The 1,907-nt window shown below is 43.4% G+C and overlaps 1 protein-coding gene across 1 annotated transcript; it reads left to right on the plus strand.

Moving 5' to 3' along the window:
* The first annotated feature begins 878 nt into the window (after positions 1-878).
* Positions 879-1,630, plus strand: LOC125541674 (uncharacterized). Its single transcript, XM_048705019.2, has one exon. It carries the CDS (start codon positions 1,040-1,042, stop codon positions 1,256-1,258), a length of 219 nt encoding a protein of 72 aa, XP_048560976.1. The 5' UTR covers positions 879-1,039; the 3' UTR covers positions 1,259-1,630.
* Positions 1,631-1,907: the final 277 nt, after the last annotated feature.

Here is a 1,907-nt window from a genome sequence, read left to right on the forward strand (position 1 = left end):
ATTCATTTTCCTTGTTTGTTTGTTTGTTTGAGGACCTTCTTTTGTATCCTTTATTCCAAAAATCAATAAAAAATACATAGCAGTCATGTTGTTTTCCTAAAAAAAGACGAGCAAAGAATTGAAAGAAGAACATAGATGAAGAAGGTGAACAGTAACAATGGCTGGCTGGAGCATGATTGAAAAGAACAACCGCTTTAAAAATAAAAGAACGAATTGAACAAAATGGGACGATCCAGCCTACGTACACGAACATAAATGTAGAAAAACAGTCGTGGTCCAAAAACGTACACGAACAAGTTTCCGGATCACGACGCAAATCAACGGCTCTAGACAGATGTGCCTATGTGAATTTCTGGCTTGTACTTATCATCTCAATTATCTCATCACAATCCAAATTAAGCATACTCCATTGCCCCTCAGTTGGTTAATTAGCAAGGATTAGGCCGTGGACGACTGCATAAGCTTCGGCCATTCATCAGGGCCATAACCTTCGGCCATTCTCCAGACCACGTGCATCCGACACCACAGCGCCAGTTGTGCCGGTTAATGTGTCTACATCAAAGTACTTTCTCCGCAAACAAATATAAAAGCATTCAGATCATTAAAGTAGTGACCTAAATACTTTTATATTTTTTTACAGAGGAAGTAGTCATCAACGTTTAACACTTTCACCCAAAAAAAACGTTTAACACTTTGATAACTTCCACCACCCCACTCGGCGGCTTCCCCGACACATGATTTCTAATCTTTGGCTTCGCAGTTGATTGGCTTTTGATTTTACGTCCAAATCAAAAAAGCACACCACAATGATATACCCTCATCCGACGGCATCCGAATCCTTTTTTTCTTCTTTCAGCATCAGAGCAGCTGTGCATGTCTCGTTGGCCATTAATTCCTCCCTCCCTTTTCCTTTCCACGTTCCTTCTCGCTCATCCTTCTCATCAACACAAACGCATCTTCCACCATCAGCAGCCGAGGCAGCCGGTAAGACACAGTGGCCAGCAGGACTGCACTGCCGCAGCAGGAGTGTATACTGTAGATGATGGACTGGGCCCCTGTGGTGGTAGGGGTGGTGTTGTTCGTGGTGCTCACGCCGGGGCTGCTGTTCGAGCTGCCGGGGACGTATGGGAGGATCGACTTCGGCGGCCTCCGCACCACCGGCAAGTCCATCTTCGTCCACACCCTTGTCTTCTTCACCATCTTCGCCGTCATCATCCTCGGGTTCGAAGTCCACATCTACACCGGCGCGCCTAGCTAGCTGCATATGCATTACATGCCTGTGTGCCTCACCTAATGAAGCACCTCTCGCCAACGTTGCCAAGCCGATCAGCATGCGCCCTGTTTCATATACGTGTGGTTAATTCATTGGTCAAGGTGGCCACATACTCCCTCCGATCCAAAATAGTGGCGCAGTTTTGAATTAAGGTTAATTCAATCTTAATTCAAACATGCGACACTTGTTATTAATCAAAGTGAGTAGTTTATGACTATCTCTGTACCGTCTTATATTAAGTTACACAGAACGTGGACACTAAAGTAGTTCGGTGAACTGCAGCTTATTGTTCAGCCTGTACCAAGCGATCAAAGTCTTAATTAACATGCAGCTTCTCATGACCTTTTGTTGGATTCATCAACATCAGCATAGTTTCGTTTCATTTGGTCTTTTGTCATAGGGTTTGTGGTACATCACGGACGATCCATTTTGATGATCTCGGACTTTATATTTATGTAAGTTGTTTCATAGGTGCCAGGCTTTGGTTGGCATCGGTTAATAACCAATACAGTCTTTTTAAATCTCGGTCAACTGAAATTTGATTATATCTCAGTCGATGCTATATTCGTAAGATCTTACATTAAGATCCCTGCATGTTTTTCTTTCTTCTTTCTTAAATGTTATGTCACTTGAC

The sequence above is a fragment of the Triticum urartu genome, chromosome 2A (genome assembly GCF_056163025.1).
Source record: "Triticum urartu cultivar PI428250 chromosome 2A, HENAU_Tu73, whole genome shotgun sequence".
In the NCBI taxonomy this organism is placed as follows: Eukaryota; Viridiplantae; Streptophyta; class Magnoliopsida; order Poales; family Poaceae; genus Triticum; species Triticum urartu.